Source organism: Amblyomma americanum, chromosome 1 (assembly GCF_052857255.1).
Source record: "Amblyomma americanum isolate KBUSLIRL-KWMA chromosome 1, ASM5285725v1, whole genome shotgun sequence".
Classification (NCBI taxonomy): domain Eukaryota; kingdom Metazoa; phylum Arthropoda; class Arachnida; order Ixodida; family Ixodidae; genus Amblyomma; species Amblyomma americanum.
Window position 1 is genome coordinate 278,196,782 of NC_135497.1, and position 20,529 is coordinate 278,217,310.

The 20,529-nt window shown below is 44.4% G+C and overlaps 1 protein-coding gene across 1 annotated transcript in view; it reads left to right on the plus strand.

Annotated features, from left to right (window-relative positions):
• Positions 1–707: 707 nt before the first annotated feature.
• Positions 708–20,529, plus strand: part of LOC144115152 (torsin-1A-like) — a 41,958-nt gene continuing 22,136 nt past the window's right edge. The window contains exons 1-2 of the mRNA XM_077649329.1: positions 708–1,235; positions 12,930–13,195. Of these exons, the coding sequence (XP_077505455.1) occupies positions 1,019–1,235; positions 12,930–13,195 (483 nt within the window). The 5' untranslated portion in view covers positions 708–1,018. The remainder of the gene's footprint in view (positions 1,236–12,929; positions 13,196–20,529) is intronic.

Here is a 20,529-nt window from a genome sequence, read left to right on the forward strand (position 1 = left end):
AGCAACACAGACAGACAGACAGACAGACTGCAGAACCACAACTTTTGGCCAAAAAATAATGAAAAAACAAACGTTGTTCGATAATCAACAATGTACTAGCATTCAATATCTTGTCTATAAAGTGCAACAAACGAGCAGAAAAGCGTGTAAATATAGTTTGCCCAAAATAAGTGATGGCTTGCTCTCCTATTGGTCAAGTATTGCAGAACACAAAAGCCAATATTTCGTGCTTAACAGGCGCTTTTCAAAAAGAAATAAGTTCTAAAAAAATTTGTGCCATCAACACTTTAAGAGGTTTTTAATGGCACTTCGGAAACCAAAACCTTTTATTGGCGTCGTGTGCTGTTGCGTTTTCGCTACTATGGCTTTTGCGCACTACGTTTGCGCCAAAGTCGTCTGCGCCGTGGACGGAACGGGATATATTAGTAACGCCACTCTCTGTTCTTGAAGAAAAGCGACTGTCCCGCACCAAGTAGCTCACCGCCCCATGATGCTTTGAGCGCCCATGGTGGCTCAGGTGCCGCGCTGCCAGCTTACCCTCTAGTTAACAGCAGTAACAGCCATGTCGCCTACTAAAGTTATGTGGACCCCATTTCAAGCAACGATGGACAGAACTAAAAGGAACAAGCTTTGTAAAAAAAAGTAAATAAATTCACAGCAGTAGATTTATTCGCTTACAGGCTACTAAAAGGAAGAAAATTGCTTCTAAGGTGCAGTCAGGTGCACCCACTTGACTGCACGTTGTAAAACAAGTGAAGCTCTAATGCACTAGCAAAAGCATTGGTGCTAGCGAAGTAGTTTATCAGGTACATAGATGAATCATAGATGAACCGATGAACCCTGCGAGTTCTATTTTCCTCTCACAACGCGTTTTAGCAAGCAGCTTGTTGGCAACGCTGCGTAGTTATCAAGTTTCGTTCTTCAGCATGGCTGCTTCCTAGTCGGTGCGGACAGCGTTAAGGTTGAATACAGCGTCTATTTTATCATCGTGCAGAGTTTTAACGAAACGACAGTCATAATGAAATTTTATCGTGAATATTATGTGTATATATTTCTTATCTGCATTTGGTTCAGTCTAGGACGACGGTGCGAAAGCCTAGAACCAGTTACAGTGTCCACAGCAATAGCAGTGGGTGCTGGTTTAGGCGTATCGGTAATGTACGCCGGTTGGAACGCGCTTAAATGCAAAACTTCGGAGTGCTGCGCCGCCCCCTGGGTGACTGACAACGTCAAAGGTGCGATGCTTGTGATAACTGTTTTTCTGTGTTAATTTGCGTGTTTGAAGTTCATGTTTCATCTCAGCTATTCTCTTGTTGCAAACTTTAAATTCGTGCATGGCTGGCTAAGCATTATCGTGGTTTCTATTTAAGGAAGCGAGTTTGCAGGTGCCGCCTTTATTTGCATTTTAAGCGGACTTACCAGCGGGTTGATTTGGAGATTTGTTGAGAGAGAAAATGGTCTTAAGATAACAGCTTCTGGCGATTACCTACTCGTCTAGTTTGACCAAAGCGTTTTTCATCGGTATCCTATCCGCGTGCTTTCTTAGATTGGGAGATTGTCTAGAAGCCGCTGAAAGCTATTGGTTGCGCGACAGACGAAAGCAGCTTAAGGCTGGTAAGCTGGCTGTTGCTTTGACGTAGAAACATTAAATTGGTACGTACATTACGAAATGTGCGTACTACATACGGCAAAAGGGAGAGCGGTCATATACATTTGCACTTCCGCGCACATGTTTGCAGCTGGTGCGTAAATGCGTGTGCATCTGAAAACGTTTGATGAGTTACCAGACATTTAAAGCATCATCAGCTTGACATTTTTTGGGGCAATATTCATGCAGAAACCTGCATTGTGCTTTAGTTTTACACAGCTGCTAGTAGCGCTGAGAACTGCTTTCCTAATCTCACATCTGCAGCATGCCTTTCGAATTGTCATTCGCCAAGTGTATGTGCAGGTTTACCAAACTTTTGTGCATAGGTATCCACCTTCAAGTAAAAACTATTTGTGGTAGTTGTTTCGACTGCCTTCCATCTCTGAATGTTTGTGCAGTGTAGCCAAACTATGAATTGTGTCAGGCAACCTATAAAACAAATGCACAGTGACACCATGGAGTGTTGAAAAAAAAATAGCGTTGTCTTCACATGTTGGATGTGCAGCAAGTGACTACCTTTTATTATGAAGTATTCAGATATACCTGCAGAGCCTGGCTACACCAAAACAGTCTATGTGCTGTGTAAAAGCAGAGCGAAGCATGGAACTACATCTTATTCAGCTTCTTGCAGCTCAGTATGCCCTGTACTTTCCCATAGTACTACATGAAGCTGAGAAGATAGTATTGTTATTGGTAGCTTGAATGTGAAGAGTTTTGTGGCTTGGGTGCAGGTGCTCACCCTTTAATACCTGTTTAAGCTACTTGATGCATGTATTACCATCAGTTTTGGTTAGGCTATCTCCTTCATAAGCACATCACATTACCTTAGACATTGCACCTTGTGCCTGTAAACATGAAACATGAACATTAGTTTCAAGAAAAGTGCCCATGTTGTAATGCATGCTATAATCTTTGGTTACTCCCCAAGTATAAGCCATCAGTTTTCTGCATGCCAAATTGCTTGCTCGATGAACATTGTGTACAAGTATGTATGTGAGTCCAGTAATATCTGTGTCTTGACAAGGAACGAGGAAAAGTGAAAGATTTGCATATGAAATGGGTGGGGTGGGAACAGCATAATGTGCATCATCAATAATGTCTAAAATAATTACACTGGTTGGTACCGGCACATGGTAGGGAAAATTGATTTTTCTTCGTAGATGTTTATTCTGGTTTTTTGTTGACAGAAAGTGTGTTGAGTGAACGCTTCCAGGTAAACTGCCACCAGCTTACATTATTTTGGACCATAGCCAAGTGCTAGAAGTGGATGACTTAAGCTCAGTATATTTTTAGGATCTCTTAGAATAGTGCTTGGAACTGTGAATGCATGCCTCTACCAGGGATTCCGAACAGCTGTTTATCGCAGTGTGAGATGGACTGTGCTCACAAGCAGGGCCGGATTAAGAAAAGTGGGGGCCCTGGACTAATGTGCATGCAGGCCCCCTTTCCCTGTACTGACCCCCCCGTCACCTGCTACGCTACTGGAAATATGCCATGTTTCATTTTAATTCCACCAAATTAAAAAGAATGAAGTGCGATCAACGGGATTATTGTTATTTTATTATTATAAGGAAAACAACAAAACTTGCTTGAAACGCATGCTGTTGTAAACAACAACACATATGTTCACTTTGTCATTAATCTGCATTCCGTTTTCAGCAAAACCTAGGCTTTAAGGAAAAGTTTAGTGCACTCAAGACAAACAAGAACGTAGGAAAGACAACACAGCTCAGATGTCGATCCTTCTGAAGCTAGGCTTTGATTGCATCACTACTTCTGAAGCTAGGCTTTGATTGCATCACTAAGTTTAATCCCGTGAGGAGACGCATGGTTGTATCCAAAACATTCTTTATTAAAAATCAAGCATCAGACTGCAGTAATCGTTATACACGTTACTCTATAAATGTGCAATAGATATATACAACACTTAAGGCAATACAAATACCATAAAAATGCACTAGAATACAGATGAAAATTACCAACTTTAATTACAAAACATTATTTGAAAATATTTTCGTTAAAGGTAAGACAAGCAAGGACGACACCAAATAAATGTGGCACTATCGAAAACAGCAAAAATACAGTTCTTTATAAGCACGCTAAATATCACAAGAAGAACAAACAAGAGATGAACAACGAAGATCTGCATATCTTGAATTACACTGCTCAGCGTTTCATTGGCAACGTGGATGCTGAGAGGCGACACAACCAACTTATTGGAACTATTCATGTATAGCGCAAACAGTCCTCTTTTAAAATGGCATCTTTCACGCCTTCGCTTTGGCGGAATCAGATGTAGTCTGTTCCAAGGATAGATCGCAGAGGAGGTCACTTTCAATGGACATGATAGCAAGCGAGTTCACCTTGTCATCAAGGATGCTCGAATGAAGGCGATTTTTTATCAGCGACAACTTGGAAAACGATCGTTTGGTCTCACAGTTTGCCACGGGTATGCTTAAGTACATTCACAAAGCAATAGAAAGGTTCGGAAACACATCAATAAGCTTTCTTTCGTGCGGCAACTTCATTATTCCTAGGGGAATCGTGTCCTGGCACACAGAGTTGTGCAGAAAGTTCGCAAACTGAACGATTTCAGCGGAAAATGCTGGCTCCAAATCATTTTTGTAGGTTTTCACCAACTTCTCAGCCTGCTGTGCCAGAGAGGCCTCGCTCCCAACTTCTGTCAGCAATTTTAAGAATCCGAACCTTTCGTAGAGTTCAGTGTAGGCAGCCTTTTGCACTCGCAAAGCAGAGCCTAGACTGTCAAGTACAACATTGTAGGTCTCTACGATAAACTTTTTTCTACCTTGTAGCGCACTATCGCCTTTTCCGTCTGGGTGCTTACTCAAAACGATGCGTTTGCCGTCATCCTGATAACATTGATTGGTACTTAGTGTGCGTTCTCTCTCTTTGAAGGTATCAAAGAGAGGTCGCAAAGAATTAACAAAGCCTTCTGAAGTGTATAATAGAGAGAGACTGGTAGTTGGTGACTATTAGTAGAATGCATCTTGAAACCGCGCAAAAAAGACAAGGGACGAGGTTCCACGCTCTGCCTGTTAGTTTCTTCCTCGTCCCTTGTCTTTTTTGCGCAGTTTCAAGATGCATTCCTTCTAGAGAGCTCAGCAGGTCTACAGCAGTTGAATGTCTAGGCCTAGTTTCTGAAGTGCTGCGCTCGTTTTGTCAAAGCGCTCCAAGATTTCACTCCAGAAAATCGCCATGAATGTAGTCTCTAGTTTGAAGAGAGAGTGCGCTTCGTTCCTAGAGTCACCGTTTTCTTCCTCGTTCTTTGATATAGCTTCAAGGCAACACAAGACTGCATTGAAATTTTTCAGAATGGCCTTGCATGATTCAGCGTGTCTTGACCACCTGGTCCCAGAGAGACTTTTCAAAACAAGCTGCTGGCCAGTTCCGCCCATGCTGTCCAAAAGATACCTCCATTGCTTAGGTGATGCAGCAAAGGACACATACAGTCTCTAAATTACAGTGAAAAATTTGACTGCCTCAAGGCAACTGTCAACGCTACATGCGCCAACTAAGTTAGTGAATGACCAACACACGGGACGTAGACTACCAATTCGTTCAGGTGTTTGATTTGAGCTTGCAGTCCTTTGTATTTTCCTGACATATTACTCGCATTATCATAACCTTGACCCCTACAATCACCAATTGAGATGCCATTGGTCGTCAAGAGGGACATCACGGTATCGAAAAGATACAAGCCGGTATGCGATTCGATTAGAACAAATCCTAGAAAGCGTTCGTACAATTTCCCATTTAAATAGTATCGTAAAACAACTGACAGCTGATCAGTGTGAGTGAGGTCTGGAGTCGAATCAACAATTAAAGAGAAGTATTTTGCGCGTTTCACTTCGTCAATGAGACGTTCCTTGACAGCCTTTGCCGTATGCTCGATGAATTCATCACAAATGGTTTTTGACAGATACGACGGGTGACCTTTTCCTTTGTTCCCGCAGCGTTTGATGTGCTCCTCTAGAAAGGGATCAAACTTGGCAATGGTCTCAAGCACTCCCATGTAATTGTCATTTCTCGGTGGACCAAAAATCTCCTCACTGCCCTTAAATGCTAGGTTGCGCTCAGCTAGAAGCTTAACTACAACGACTACGTGCTTCAACACCTCTATCCAGTAAGCGGTCTCAGTGACAAGATGCTTAACCAGTTCCTTGTCAATGGGCCTTTTTCACGTTGGGGGAGCGCCCCTAGCCGCGGCCGGGGAATCACAACTGGTGGTTCGGTCGGTCGGTCGGTTCGCGTCGCGGTCAGCCGCAGTCAGTTTGGTTGGTTGATCATTTGCTGAAGTTTTCGTGCTCATCCGAACGTCGCTGTTACGTTTCAGTATGCTTTTGCCTTTATTGCTCTGAATAATTTCTTTCTGTTGAGATGACAATGTTTTCGCCGATGGATTTAGTGTAATTTTTGGATGCGAGCAAGCAGTGGACCAACGATCAGACTTCTGTGCCGCCGGTTAGTGAGAATGCGATCTACATGCACTGTGGCGCACCGAACCAACAGCTGCGGTAATAATGGGCTTTCAAAGAGGAGAAATACATTCGCCGCATTGAATGTTGCGTTCGTCAGCACTCGTCCGAGGGCTAGCTGGATACGGAGAGAGCGGACGACAGCCCCGATGCGGCTATCATTCTTGTGTTCGAAGATCGAAGGCACGTAATCCGGATGGTCCACGAAATGAGAAGGCACCCCTGTAAAAAAAATAAAATGTAAGGGAAATGCACGCCAACCTGACCTTTTTCAGAACTGTGCACTCTCGATCGTTACTCTAATCACTGCAGTTTCAGGAATAACAAACGGGAAGCAAATGGATTGAAAGCCCGGTTGAGATACCTAGTCAAGCGTGCTCATTGTTTGATAACAAGGCACTGCCAGGGCTGTTGATGATGCGCAGACAATCTCACAGTGTGTTACAGTGCTGCGGAGGCACCGAGCGGCTTACTGACTGGCGTATTTGGCTGGCTGGCGAGCGCACGAGAGTTCCGCTGAAGAAGCCGTCAACTCGCATTCACATAGTCCACTCCACTGAGATGGTCTGAAATGGGCACAGTCCACTGCAGCAAATTATGTCGAGGCGACCGCTTTCGCAGAAGAGTTGCTCTTAAGCGAAAGGTATCCAGCATTCTCGAGCCATCATCGTTTCGGCGAACACTGTGGTCGCACACTCCCCTCAGGACTGGCCGTGCCACGGCGCGCGCACGTTCCCGTAGGCGTACTACATTTTTTTTACCTTTCACCCTATCTTTTAGGCTCCCTTCTACTCGCATGCGGCACTGATATTACAGTTGCAATGAAAGAACTGCGCGATCGAGTCACGGATGGCGAAGAGCGCCGTCCGTGTGTCGTTCGTGCAGATCTTTGCATCTATATAAACCAACCAGCCCGACAAGTTCTACTGAAGTTATTATAATGTCCGGGGTGCTAGCAGACAGTCCCGCGCAATTTCCGCTTATTTTTTCGTGCAGCCACTTCTGCTACGCTAGCAAATGAACAACAGAGGCGTCGCACCTTGCGCTTCGCGCTACAGCTTCTTAGAAAATAGAGTGCAAGAACGAAGAAAAGGAGTTTTTACCTGACACAGAGTCATCGCTGCAGACACGCGAGTTGGCTGTTGGCTGCCACGGAGATCCATCAACATTCACACGGCACATTGCCTGCGCCCACTCTGCTCTTTTGGCTTCATGCTGGGATGCTGCAGGGAATCTAAACAATTTTAATTTTCCTGGGTTTTGCTAGAATTAAAGCATCCCACTGCGGCGCATTGTGGAGGCACCCCACCAGCGATTTCAGCAGGCACGCAAAACGCAGAGCTGGCGACAGCTACGCAGCAGCGAAGCGCGTGACGCAACCGGCCGCACTGCACTGCTCAACTGGCCGACGAACCACCAGAAAACATGGTGGTCGCACGTTTCCTGCAATGTACTGCGTGCGCATGCGCAGAGTGCCACCATGAAAAAGGCCCATTGTGCTGCTCGAGTTAGAGCGGTGAGCCATGCTGCCACACAGTTCCGGTGCTCGACGCTATTTTCATGTGCGCAAACCTTTTCTTCTGCTCTTTTCCAGTCAGAAAAGCCGTGCGTGGTGAAAGCACTGGGGTTGCTTGAAATCGAAAATAGTTTGCACATGAAGCAGTAAACGGAACCTTTGGACTCCGAGTACATTAACCAGTGTCGCTTGTACACCTCCCCATTTACAGCCTTTCGCACGAAAAGATGAGGTGACATATAGCATTTCTGAGTTTTGTATTGCCTTTCGGAAGACGGAAAATTTTCTGCCCGATTTTGAAAATACAATGGCCCTTTCTCAAGGCATACACTCCAAAAGCTGTCAGTAATAATGTCCGGCCACTTAGCAGGGTCACTTCGGAGAATCTCGCAACGTACCTCTTGCTGCGGGATTGTCTGTACTTCTTTGTTGCCGCAACGAGAAGCCGTCTCATTTGTCCTCTCGAGGCACACATTGTGGGTGGGAACATGATTATTTGAAGCCAAACTAAAAGGAAACAAGTGAGTCGGTTCTTGGTATGTTGTTTCCTGGCACTCGTCAGTAGAAGGAGGCTCATCGAGGAGGTTTGGTACCTGTTGATCAGCAGTAGTAGAAATCAGGCATGGCGGACAGGACACCTGGAGCTCTGTGGCAGGGGCCCGGCCGAGTAGCATAGACGTTGCTGACTCAGGAACAGGACAGGGCTCGGTTAGCGTCGATTGCTCAGAAATATGGACGACCAAGGTTGGCACCGTTTTCACAGGATCCAGGCAACCAATATGAGTCAAACCTTGCTTCTTGCCAGGAAGCCGTGGTGATGGAGTTGGCAAGCTCTACAGAAGCACAGTCGGTACTATTGGGAGTTTGACACGGACTCTGGGTAGATCGATCATACTGCTCCGCAGAAGCTGCATTCAGTGGGTACTTTGTCATCTTTGGTAGCTTCTTTTCACGCTCTTCTCTTTCTAACTTTGCCTTTCGTTTAGACGCACCACTTTGATGTTTCCGACCGAGCATTTTCGCATGAATGGATGCTAATTGTTCACCGCACCATGCACTTCGTCAGTCCGACGCGACCGCAGGTGTCCAAAGGTGGCCGTCCCGATGGCTGGCGCACGCTGCCTGGATGGTCCGTGGCTGGCCGAGAGTGGTGCGTCCCCCGGGAGATCCTTAGCGGGCGGGCTTATGCAAGCTTAACCGGCAACTCTGGGCTGAATCGCAGCCCGCGATCAACTTCCTTTCATAGACGCGCGCCGCGTCTGTCTGTTACTAGCGCCAAAGCAGGCGTTCACATACACATACAGTTCCTTGTACAAATTCCCTCCTTCTCTGTACAAACTTACTCCTTCTCCCGTTCCTGTCTCGTCTTCCTCTTGGCTAGGAGCAATCGGCTGTTCTTTGACGTTCTCGATTTTTTTTTTGCCCCGTCGACGCTGTGGCGCAAGAACGAAGGGGAGAGGGCGACTCCTAGTGCGGGCAAAGTTAGCGCCCTCCGTCGCCTTTGAGTCATCTTTTCCTGCTTCTTTCTGGAAAGTTCGGTGGCCAGTCTGACCTACTTTTTCCATCGAGCGTGCGCGAGGGTGCACAGCCACTAGGCGGGAATGGGCCCTGGAGACAGGTCTTTGTGTCCAGCTCTCCAACTTCCCCCTTCACTCTTCCACAACCCTAGCCCGAACAGTGAACTTTCCATGCCCCACGGCACGCGGACAAAAGCACGTGTGGCGTCTTCTTTCCTTTCCTGCCTAGACTCTGCCATCAGACTCATCATCATCTGCTATCGGACTCAACCTCCCCTGCCCAAATTACCATCCTGGTAAAGAAAAGTCGAATGGGAAGCACTGTTGGGTATTGCAGCACATCCTTTCCATGAGAAGGACAGCGGCGGAACTATTTAAGAGGTGGAGGGTGGCGTGGTGGTGACGAGGGGCAAGAAAGATTTAGGTCCTCATCCAACATTACATGTTTTAGGTGTTTCCCCCTTGCCCCTCCTCTCCAGACACCACTGGAGAGACGGACTGACAGGAAACCACGAAAACTCTTCCAAGAAAACGCACCTCGCTTCGTAAGAAAGAGGGCCCCGCCGGGGTGACGGGTGATTCCTGTTTTTCAGCTCGACAAGCTCTACCCAAATGATCAGGCTAAACGCATGCTGTTACATTAGGCAGGGGGCCCCGTCTGCTTGTTCTGATTTTCTCGCTTCATACATGTTGCTCAAAGTTCCGTTGCACATGGTTCCATGCACTAAGCAGGTTAGAATGAATGGGCCCCCTTCTCCTACTGTCCGAGGTGAGGCCTTGGGCTGCAGCCCCCTTAGCCCCCCCCCCACCATTTGCCGACAGGCACTTGGTGCAAGAACTTTTGGTACCGCCTGCAAGTTCTACTACACCTGAATTAGCTCTTGCATACATATTTCTTGCTGCCCTTATCAGCACTGGCTGGGTCAAATTGCATACCTGGCTCTGCTGTCTGCAATAATGTCGACTTGTAGCAGTGAGTGGTCTTAAAAAAAAATACTGTTAGGCACATAGAGGTCGGAAAACAAGGACAGATAAAGGATGGAGACTTGATACTAATTTTCAGCCACCTTCAACAGCTGCTAGAGTAATATCTGTTGCTGTCTTGCTGTTCAGTGTTAGCCTCCAGTTTGCTATAATTTCAATTGTACCAATTTCTAGTGGCATACTTGACCCAGGAACATATGTAGTGGTACAAGTTAAAGAATTTGTTGTGTGTAGAATTTCAGTGTAATTTCAAGACGATCTATCGATAATTTATGTATTCATTAAATCATTCACAGAACCATAACCTAGATAGCACTAGTTTATCATGCAGACTTCATGATTGTTTATGTTATGGGTGCTATATGAATGGTAATTTATTACTGCAGCTTTTGTGTGGATCTGCTGGCAAAGTTTGTTTGCGTCACTTACACTGTACTGGTCAAACTTAACAAACGGTGCAGCTCTCAACCATTTGATGCATCTGTTTCTTTCTGCGCTATTCTGTTCTTACAAATCAGTGAAAGTTTTGTTCAGGACACTTGGGGCACTTATATTGAAGGTAAATCATGTGTAGGAGTGCAAGATAGTGTGGCGTTTATTTTGCACGGATACTTAACTTGTACTAAATTCCTGTGGCCTACCGTTATCCTTTCGTGATTTTATCTACTTTGTTTTTATGAAGATTTGCACTGTGCTGTTTTTTTTTTTTTTCACTATAGACAAATTTTTTTTAGGCTAAATGACTGAGGTTAGAACAAGTTGTACTTCTCTCCCAGCTGTCATTAGCTTTGCTGGTAAAGTCGCGGACAGAATAATATGGCCCATGCTTCCGCATTCAAACTCTTCTGTCACGTTGCATAGGGGAAATATAAATGTTTGCTGCCTTCATGTACGAAGGCAAAAGTGAATATTACTATGTATATGCATAAACATCCATTACTTCTTGCGCGTCAGAATTCTCTGACTGCCAGAGTTGTGGTCTATCCTTCTGTCCATGACTGTACTACTGGGGACAAAAGTTTCCGGGATGCGAGTTCTAGGAAAAACGTTTATTGTAGCTCCACCTCGCTACCCACTTGCCTGATATGGTATGAAGGCATTAAGGGCCTAAATGCTACTTCCTCTGGTAACAATATCAGGCGACTGGGTAGCGAGGTGGAGCTGCAATAAACGTTTTTCCTAGAACTCGTATCCCGGAAACTTTTGTCCCCAGTAGTGCATATTTATTCATAATGTGGTGTCCTGTTGAGCTGAAATGAAACAAACAAACAAACAAACAAACAAACAAACAAACAAACAAACAAACAAACAAACAAACAAACAAACAAACAAGCAAACAAACAAGCAAACAAACAAAAGGAACACACACTTTATGCATTTTTTACTTGAGTCCATGTTGTGGCACTGGTATACAGCTTAACATCCAATAGGATTAACTGAGGCATGGAATAATCACTCTTTAATGATAAATGCAGCAAGTGATCTGCACATTTCAATGCTAAGAATTTAATTTAGACCAAGGATGCCAAATTTCAAATTTTGCACAGGCCAATAGGGGAGATGCAAAATTCTGCAAGTGAGCTTTGTCACATCACAATGTTGCCCAAGGCAAGATGGCTAACCATGCATTTCCAGCTGAAACAAAGCAAGAAGGCCTAGTTTTTTGTTCGATTCTTCCAAAATACGCTTCATACATTCCATCCACACCCTTAGCATGTTACCTGTGGCCTTCGTAGTTCTTTTATACAGAACTCTGCCATCCTGTCTTGGGCAACATTGTTACTTGGGAAAGCGCACTTGTGGAATTTCGCATATCCCCTGTTGTAGCTGCAAAGTATTGGTACGTGCATGGGTTACAACTGCTGGGATTTACATATTAAAGGGACACTGAGGACAAAGAGTAGTTAGCCTGTATCGATAGGTTGTCACATTGTAATCACATAAGCCGCTCTCTCCAAAAACGGAGGTTTTATAAGCTTGCAAAGACCAAAAAGCGAATTAGAGGTGTCACCATCACCGGCTGATTTCATAAGTAAACTGCGTGCATCGACACCAGTTTTTGGGCGCAGCTCCCAGAGGCTGTGTTACACCGCCACGCACTTCAGTATGGTAGTAACCCATCCTTTTCATTTAAAACTAGTGTGAATATTTTGAAATCTGATTTTCTCAGTGATAAATTCATCCCTTTCTGCCAGACAAGCGTTAACATAGCCAGAAAGAGCCAGGGAATCAATTTTTACCGCGAGCAATAAATTGATAATGTTTTCCTCAGTGTCCCTTCAACTGCAAGTCCGTGATGGTTGAAAAGTGCAGTGTGGAATGGAAAACTGCATGTTTCCTTGTTACAGGGAACCAGTCGAAATGCAGAAAAATGACACAATAGTCAGTGAGGAAAGGGCATATAAAACAAATACCATCTTTGCCCAAATCTAATGCGTATCCTTTCTTGTGAGAGCTAAGCCTCTAAACAGTATGCTGTATAGTCAAATACAAAACTGAAGCCACGCTATTAATACTTGCCGTTCTTGCTATCACAAGGTGGCAGTTCACTGTTTTTGTGCCTGGCACTGTCCATCTGCATTTGGAAGTATGTAAAAATATTATTACTGATGAGCTAATTAGATGCATGGACAACTTTACCTTAACTAGAAACTCTAGCTAAGGTTCATGTTCATGTTGGTTGTGAAAGTCTCAGAAGTTTTAAGTGCAGAATGCAAGCTGATGGTCTTGTGGCCATCTGTTGAGAACAGCTTTTGCTCTATCTGCAGGTTTGGACAACACGCTCAAGTTTCGGCTGCACGGCCAGCCCCTAGTGCATCGTGCTGTTGTGCGGGCTCTTAAGGACCACTTTCAGAACCCATCACCCAAGAAAGCCCTGGTGTTATCATTCCACGGCTGGACAGGTGGTGGCAAGAACTATGCCAGCTCTATGATTGCAGAGGCACTTTATAAGGAGGGCATGAACAGCAAGTATGTAAGCCTGTATGTTGCCAACAAGCATTTCCCTCACCAAGATGAAGTGCCTAAATACAGGGTGAGTGTCTACAACCTTTTCCCCCCACTTGTCGTTAGGCTTGGAAGCCTCCAGGTATAGTGACGTAATGTGTGTGCTTTTATTGTAATAGATAAAAGAAGGGCCACCAGGGTGAACTCTAGAATCAAGCTTTTTAGCGACTCGGGCCGATTGTGCGTTTTCTTTCTCCTGTCATTTTGCTGTTCCCATTTTTGTGCTGTAAAGACTTTTTAAACCAGGCTGGCAGAGAGCATGTCATTTTTTATCATGTCTGCTTGTTTTGTGATTATTTCATTGATATGGATATTTAAATCTTTTATTCAACAGAGCAGTGCAACCGTTGCTGCTTTATTTTGTCAATGTGGTAGATGTGCCAAAAAGTATGCAACACACAATACTGGAAGAAATCAGCATTTGTATGTGAATATATATTCACCCGAAAATTAATTAGCTTTTTATTTATTTATAATACCCCTAAGGGCCCTCGTGCGAGGGTATTAAATAGGGGGAGGCGACACAAATATGTACTGCAAGAAGACAGCATAAGCACTCAAAATACAGTAGCCAGCGGGTAATTTGGACTCCAATAATTCGGACTTGTAGGATATTTTGGACCTCGATGAGGCACCGTCAGTCACCCCATAGAAGCGCATACATGTTCGCTACGGATATTTCGGACTTCAAAATTCCAAAAGTTCGATTTTTCGGACTAATTTCAGTCGCCTGCGGGCCAAAATCGGCCATATTATCGGCTTTTCGCCGGCGCAAAAAACGCCATCTTGGATTGAGGTGGATTTACGCTGCAGTTGGATTGGCTTGACATACTTTCAGTACCTCATTGTTGCCAGTAGAGGTCCCTATGATCTCTGACACTTCGAGGTGGCAGCCGGAATGTCATCGTCGTCAGCGAACTAGGAAATTGACAAGCAAATATCTGGACAGCAGTAGGGGGGCAAATCAGCAATTATCGGTTAAGAAAGAGGTTAAAGAAACAGAGAGAGCTCTGTAGAAAACAGGGATGCTGATGAAATCGGCACTGGGAACATACAGGATATTTAAGCAGGAAATTGCCAAAGAAAATATAATTGTAGGGGAAGCTCTTTGTTGTTTGAGGCCAGGACGGGAGTTTTGCGGACTAAGACATGTAGAGTCAGGTACCACGAGATAGACGCGTTGTGCGTTGCGTGCAGAGAGGATGAGGAAACGGCTGAGCACTTGATACTTTTCTGTAACGGGCTTCACCCTACAGTGGAAAGTAGCGGGGCTGATTTATCCAAGGCATTGGGATTTGAGGACAGTGAACGGAAAGTAGATTTTAAGCGGGTAAGAGTAACCAAGCGAAGGTTATCTTATTGGTGGCTAAAATCAAGATGAGTAAAATTTCGTAAGTCATGGCTGGGCGGCTTGAGCCACCGCCCGATCTAAAGGGTTCAGCCTTATCCATCCATCCATCCATACATCCACCTACCCGCCCGCCCACCCGATCGATCGATGGGGGAAGGAAATGTGCAGGAGCTATCTCACATCTCGGCGTGAAGGGATTGAGAGAAGAAAGGAAGAAAGAGGTGCCGTAATGGAGGGCTCGGGAATAATTTAATTTCGACCACCTGGGGATCTTTAACCTGACTGACATCGCATAGCACGTGGGCGCCTTTGCGTTTCGCCTCCATCGAAACGTGGCCACCGCGGTCGGGTTCCAACCCGGGTACTCCGGATCAGTAGCCGAGAGCCGAGCGCCCTAACCACTGAGCCACCGCGGCGGGTCTCATACGTTCGCCATTCGCCATTTCGTCACCTGGGTTTCTCTGACCGTGTCAAACGAGTGGCGCTCAGTCTTCACGAAGTTACATCCGTTCGCCGTTTTGTGATTGCGTCCGGCGGTACCGCCGCTTTGAACGAAAAGTGCCTTATCTTTGTGTGTGTTTGACGAGCGGTGTGGTGCACACTAGGGTTGTGGACAACATGGCCCCGCCGGGTCCGTGGGAAGCAAAGAAGCGTGGGAAGTATTACAACTAAATGCGGTGACCTTGCTGTCTAACGTGTACAGTGAAAGCACAACTTTGGCACAAATACAGGTGCAAATCGTTGCCAGCAAGAAAAATTTTCTGCAAGGTGAAATCAGTGACATTTTTAAGCCGATTTCATCTCAATAAAGTAATTTTCTTGTACTTCAAATAGCATAACGCACATAACATAACAATATGCAATACAAAATCAGCTGGCACACATAGTTTTGTTGCAGCAAATTTTGAAAAGGTCGTAGATTAACCTCAGTAGCAATGTGTGATGGCAGATTATTCCAATCTATTATTGTGCGAGGAATGAATGATCTTACCTAAACTGATGACCAGCACATTATGCATTTGACTTTGTTATCGTGGTCACAGCGGGGAAAGACTGCAGGGGATGGCAAGAAGAAGCCACCTTGGAGGATGGAATGATGATACAGTTTATGTAATGAGGTTAGGCGAGTTAAATGGTGTCGACGTGATAGTGACCTAACTCGTCACGTCGCTTTAGTGTTGTGACACTGATGAAGCATGAATAATCTGAAAAGATGAAGCGAACAGCATGGTTTTACAGGGATTCGATGTTGTTTGTGGTGTATGCTTGTTCAGGATCCCATATGGCGGAAGCGTATTCAATTTTCGAGTGGATCAGTGTGACATAAGCAAGTTTTTTTTTAACTGTGAAGGCGCTTGCTTGAGGTTGCACGTAAGAAGACCGAGTGCACCATTAGCTGATGCTATGATTATGTTAATATGGTAATGCCAAGTAGATAAACTCCAAGATACCTGTAAGTTGTCATAAGTTCTACGCTAGCACTATTAAGGAAGTAGGTTGTGGGAATTCAAGTGGAGCGGGTGGTAAATGTTAGCTTTGTTTTAGATGCATTTAGGGACGTTTTCCAGATGGAACACTGAGCAGTCACTGCATCAAGATCAGTTTGAAGGGAATGGCAGTCAGTGTCATTAGTAATGCTACGATATATAACAGTCATCTGCGAGTAGTCTAATTCGAGACGAGACACACTTGGGCAGATCATTAATTTGGTTCTGGTTTATGGATGTTTAACGTCCCAAAGTGACTCGGGCTATGAGGGACGCCGTAGTGAAGGGCTCCGGAAATTTCGACTACCTGGGTGGGGTTCTTTAACGTGCACCGACATCGCACAGTACACGGGCCTCTAGAATTTTGCCTCTATCGAAATTTGACCGCTGAGTACCATAACCACTGAGCCACCGTGATGGCGGGTGGATCGTTAATAAAAATTTTAAAAAGCAGGGGACCAAGTACACTGCCCTGGGGGACTGCAGATGTTGTGGTGACAGAAGAAGAGTTACAATCATTGGCACAAGTGAATTGTTTTCTGTTGGAAAGGAATTCTTTGATTCATGCAAGAACATTTAGGTGAATATTTAAGTGTGTTAGTTTGATTAGACCCCTGTGGTAAGGAATGCTTTCAGAAGTTTTGGAAAAATCAAGAAACACTGCGTCAACTTGTAATCGAGAGTCCGTTGCAGATAATATACTGGTAATAAATCTAATGAGTTGCGTGTTGCATGAATAACCCGTGCGAAAAATGTGCTGGTATCTGAAAATGATTGTGCTCCTCAAGTTAATTAATGACTTGATTTTCCACATGAGGACTGACTAAAGTATGTATAGTAAATTTGTAAAATATACAATGCAAACTAGTCAAAATTGAAGGTTAGCTGACTAGAGCATTGTAAATACCACATGCTCTCTCCACCGCTGGAAACTTCCTGTAGTAGCATATGTCACGATAGCTTCAGATGCGTCATATGAGCTATTCTAGTTGTTTTATGTGCCAGTGATGCAACTGTCTTTTTATCCATTAAGTTTATTGATGCTGTTGTGTTTTAAACTGAATATCGTACTGACCAAGGCAACCGAATGTTGTCACGATGATCAGGTAATTATTAATGATGCTACGACTAAGTTAGTGGGGTTCTGAACTAGTCAAAAGATCCTTCCGCCGTCACGGTGGCTCAGTGGTTATGGCGCTCAGCTGTTGACCCGAAAGACGCGGGTTCGATACCGGCCGCGACGGTCGTATTTCGATAGAGGCAAAATTCTAGAGGCGAACCCCAGGTAGTCGAAATTTCCGGAGCCCTTCTCTGCGGCGTCCCTCATAGCCTGAGTCGCTTTGGGACGTCAAACCCTAATAAACCAAACCAAATAAAAAGATCCTTCCATGCATATATGCTTTAACTCTACACTTTGGTATTTTACCAGCATCCAACTAATTCAGTTTTTTTGGAATTATTTTTGATCACACTCATAAGTTTTTTTGCCTGCATTGCTCATATGAAAAAAAAAATCTGCATTTGGCATTGGAGCACTTGGTAAAGCACGTTCATATTTTTTTCTTCGTGTGCTTTTGTCCTTGTGTTATGCATTCACACAGTCATTTACGGCATTGTTGCATGGCGAAATGCCCATTGTTTTCACATTTCATCTGTAGAGCATTTATAAAACTGTTGTCCACATTATCTCCACATTATCACACACAGTTCATTCTGTTCTAACACTCACTGCTTTCTCCATGATAACATCTTATCAAATTATTGCCTTTGCCATTGCCACCGTCCAGCAATTACGTTTCAAGGTAATGAGACATTACGTACACTTCAAATTTATTGATGTGAATATATTGGAAAACTGGAATTCTATGTTTGCAGCTAAAAACAATTTTTTGCTTCCAAATATGTATGCTTTTGCAGCCATTCTATTCTGGCGTACATTATCATTTTCAGTGAAAACTTTGTATGTAATTGTTGTACCTTTTTAAGAATATGCTAAAAGTCTTGCTGTTTCTGGATTGATGTTCTCGCATTTTTTTTGCCTTTATACATGTAGCTTTACTATTCTCATTGGTGGTGAAGCTTGACTCTGTTTTGATTATGTTTAGTTAATTGATATTTTTTAACTAATCCACTGTACCTGCTTTTGATAAATTGAGGGTTCCTGTGCAGTCAGGGTGACTTTGGAACCCTTATCTGTGTACTCCACATATGTAACCACTTTTCGGAACCAGTAATTACCTTGATTGGAACATGCATAAACATGCATATGCATTTGAACATGCGTAAACATAAGAACATTTGAAGCACCTCATATTGATGTAACCAAATGTATGTTGTGAGCAGATGTGTTCCAGAAATGCTTGGTGTCTGAATCACCTTAAGCTTAATAAGCTTAATGAAACTGAATTATCTGATGCACGCAGTGCTTTCATTGTTCTTCATACTTTCCTAAAGCTTAATACTTAAAAAATGGCTTGTAGCTTTGTTTGCAGGTTTCAGCCTCAGTGGCACTGGCCTCACACATTACACACTGCAAGTGAACTAACTAACCTCAGTGTTGGCTTGGCCTATTGGTCTTGCGGAAGTTACAGGTTAGTGGCTGCTTAATTTGTGCTGGCAGCTGCTTCTAAGTGACTCAGGAAATCAAGAATGCACTGTAGATTGTGATTCGCGTCTACATACTGCTGCTTATTATCCTAACAAGCTGCTGTTCTATCAGTATGTTGTCTCACATCAAGGCAGTTGCTGGCATAAACGTAGTAGCCAATATCATGATAGGCACCCCATTTCTCTTTCGTGGCACTGTTAGTTGTATATAGGGGTTGGACTTTTCAGTTTAAACCGAAAAGAACCAGTAAAAGTACGGCAAATTCAGTTTTCAAAATTCGGTTTTAATCAAATATGTGGTCAGTATTTCTGGCTTGCAAGGCATGTGTTGAGTAGGAGTTGCACTCAGCCAAAGTTGAAAGTTAACCAAGTAGGGAAGCCAGGGGCTTGATGTGATGCTGTTGGATAGGCAGTGCAGATGTGTGATTCGAGGTATTGTTCTGCTAGTTTACATGGATCTGCAGACCAGGAAGCACTAGTTCCTTGCCACCTGCTAGCTAAGCACTGTGTTCACTATGGTTACCTGCTTAGAGCAATATTCGTTTAAGTAATTTTATCATCTACATTTAGGACATTAGCACGAACGAAACTGTGTGTGGGCGCCACGAAAAAGCAGCATTTCTAGCGTTATGACTCAGCGGCTGTTATATCGCTGCCATGAGTATGCACACCATGGGATCCCCCGCCCTCTCGCACATCTCAGTGCGACAGCCCAACAGTAACATCTCAGCCTGGTTCTTAGAAGTAAACTTCCACTTGCGTTTTTGTCTGCCGGCTATGTCATTTAACTCGAATTAATTTTTTTATGATGAGTGCAATTCCTTCTATAAGCACAGCTTCAAGTGTATCATTTGTACGTTAATTACTGTTAAACTGTCCGTGGTGACACAAACGCCGAGATCACTCTAAGGGACCTCTGACTGCACAGGATTGCACATTAAATCACCGAAAGAAGTCGGTAATACTTCATACATTCGTCGAAAATACATTCATAATATATTTGTCGAAAATATTATTCACCGAAAAGAACTGAAACTTGCGTTCTGAAATAATTACTTAATAAGGTCTGCCGAATTTTCAAAAAATAAAAACCGAAAAGTCCAACACCTAGTTGTATGCCAGCAGTTATAATACTGTAACAGGCAAGCCAAATGGTGTGGGTTTTCAGACTTCACAAAAAATGGCTGCGGCTTAGCTCCACTAAGCCCAGTTATGCAAGCAAGAGCTTTGTTATGCATGGTTATGCTGCATTGCTAAGCCAGGTTAGACTCAACCTCTTGGTCCATCGCCGAAGCTGAAGTCGTGGCGGAGGCAGAAGCAGCAGCGGCTGCCTCCAAAGCTCTTCGCTGCCGCCTTTTGGCATCCTTCAACCATCATTGAGACAGTCGACGCTCCCGTTCTTCATCGATAGCTGCCGCTAGCTTGGCACCTTTAACTTCCCTACCTCTAGCTAAATATCTAATATGATGGGCAGCGTCAGCTGGATGATCAGACTCAGCTCGTCACACCTACGAGACCGCCCCGATGGCGTAGACGGTCTGGGCCGACTCTCTTCATCCATAGCGAGAAACTTCAAGGTGGCAGTGTGTGTGCACGCGAGAGTGGCGCCGTCTTCCTTTCAAGCGAACGGCGAGTCACATGGTTAGTCACGTGGACACAGCTGGCGAGGCGGTGGCGCGCGGCTGCAGCTGCGGTGAGTCACATGGTACGTCACATGGCTGACACACCTGCACTTCTCCACTTGAAGGTCAAATGTACCGCGCCGATGACCTTGGCTCGACGAGGCTAGCAAAGCTTTTGCTTTAAAACTGTGCTTAACATTGCACAAAGTATGCAATAGTAGTGTGCAAAAAACAATTCATTTAATGTTCGCAATCTTGATCAGCATCTTTTACTTGGACATGGGCTTTGAAATTA